Below are 1,898 nucleotides of genomic sequence, written 5' to 3'. Positions count from 1 at the left end.
AAATTTCATGGCAGTCCACGACGGGGGGGGGCAAAAAGTGGTGAAAAATTGTCCACATGGTATATGGATAGCCCCCAAGTTTCCATCAAATACAATAACAAAATCCAGTTACCAATATTCAATATCAAATCAATATTTTGTTGGCTTAATTAAAATCCAAGTTGCAGTTTTAAAGCTTTTAAACATAAGATCTAGTTGAGCCAAAAATCAAATGTCAGGAAAAATATTTTTTTTTTTTAGGATTTTAAGGATCGAAATAATATTACTGATGATATCATTTTGAATCAAAAACGTTATTTTGAATCAAAAATTTCAAACTTATAAATAAAATTATTTTAGTAATGAATGGTGGCTTATTTTTGCAGAGAGAATATTCTTTACAACTCTACTGTTTTTAATTTTTAAAGTAAATTTTTTTAAGGATGAAATCGTTAAAACAATTATTTTTAAAGATAACATTTTTTAAAAAAAATATATTTTTGAAGATTATTTACATATTTTAAAAATTGGAAACAGTAAAATTTTAGGGAATGATTTATGAAAAAGGAACCATTTTTTTAAATTTGTAAAAGTTGACAGAAAAAATTCAAATACAAAAACTAGTGTTAAAATAATTAATTTTTGTAACTTTTAAATCTGTTCCATAAAAATCCTAGTTTTTCATAAAGCACGACTGATAATATATTTTCAGTTCCTAAAATCATTAGAAAAAATTTTTTCTCTCAGACACCTATAATGTTTGGCACAACTACAACGTTAACAAGAGCGAAAGGAAAGTTCCTAATTGAACTGAAAAATTTTATTTCTGTTGATTTATAAATTATCAAATTTTGCAACGCTTTTTATGAAAAGATTTTGGTGAATTTTGGGTAGATTCCGGAGATTATTTGGAGTGAATAGCAGTAAAGAATGCAGTTTTTAAATTTAAATTTCTCAGAAGTCTCAATTTCTAAATTCACCAACTTTAAGCAAGCTTTAAAATTAAATAAGTACAATTCTCTGTACAAATAAAACACCTGCATTTAGTTAAAAAGTTTAAGAATTGGCTTTACAAATTCCTAAAAATGAATGAACTAATCGCAAATGGAAAATAAGAATGAAAAAATACAATATTCCCATTTAACCTATTTTATTATCAATTCGTACAACAGATTTTATATGAGAAGACCTATTTCACAACATTGTTTTGCTAATGGCACACTTAAAACTTAAATAATTCGTACAACCGAAATCATTCACCTTAAATGTATAATAGTGCAAGTGACGTAACGAAGTAATAATTGATTATCACAATAATTTATTAAACATCTGAATAAATAATTGTTCCGGTCTTGCGTCAAGCCTCTCTCCTCCGTGATCGGTTCTGACTTCTTTTTCTCTTTCCGTTGTATTGGTCTTATTGGTCTTATCGGTCATATCAGTTGAACTTTTTGTAGGTTTTTCGGCACTTTCTGGAATAGCAGGTTTTCCAGTTTACTCGACCATCTTCACATTCTGTTTCTCCGACCTACCGGTCTTGTCAGTTAGGGTGGCCTCAGGTTTTTTCGCACTTTCTGGTATCACAGGTTTTCCAGTTGGCTCGGCATTAGGGACCTTTTCTTTTCCTGTCTTATCAGAGTTATCAGTTGAGGTTTCCTCAGGTTGTTTCGCACTTACTGGAATCTCAGGTTTTCCAGTTGGCTCGGCATTAAGTACCTTTTCTTTTCCCGTCTTATCGGTCTTATCAGTTGAGGTTTCCTCCGGTTGTTTCGCACTTTCTGGAATTACAGGTTTTCCAGTTTGCTCAAATTTATTGGCCTCTGCTTGTCCCGTCTTACCGGTCGTATCAGTTGAAGTTTCTTCAGGTTTTTTCGCACTTTCTGGAATCACAGGTTTTCCAGTTTGCTCAACTTTATTCT

The 1,898-nt window shown here is 30.9% G+C and overlaps 1 protein-coding gene across 1 annotated transcript in view; it reads right to left on the bottom strand.

Annotated features, from left to right (window-relative positions):
- Positions 1–1,176: 1,176 nt before the first annotated feature.
- The window catches only part of LOC117169858 (heat shock protein 67B1-like), a 37,129-nt gene continuing 36,407 nt past the window's right edge, over positions 1,177–1,898 (bottom strand). Inside the window, exon 4 of the mRNA XM_033356366.1 lies at positions 1,177–1,896. Coding sequence (XP_033212257.1) covers positions 1,474–1,896 — 423 coding nt within the window. The 3' untranslated portion in view covers positions 1,177–1,473. The remainder of the gene's footprint in view (positions 1,897–1,898) is intronic.

The sequence above is a fragment of the Belonocnema kinseyi genome, chromosome 3 (assembly GCF_010883055.1).
Source record: "Belonocnema kinseyi isolate 2016_QV_RU_SX_M_011 chromosome 3, B_treatae_v1, whole genome shotgun sequence".
NCBI lineage: Eukaryota > Metazoa > Arthropoda > Insecta > Hymenoptera > Cynipidae > Belonocnema > Belonocnema kinseyi.
The sequence above is the reverse complement of the archived record's forward strand: the minus strand, read 5'-3'. Positions and strand labels throughout refer to the sequence as shown.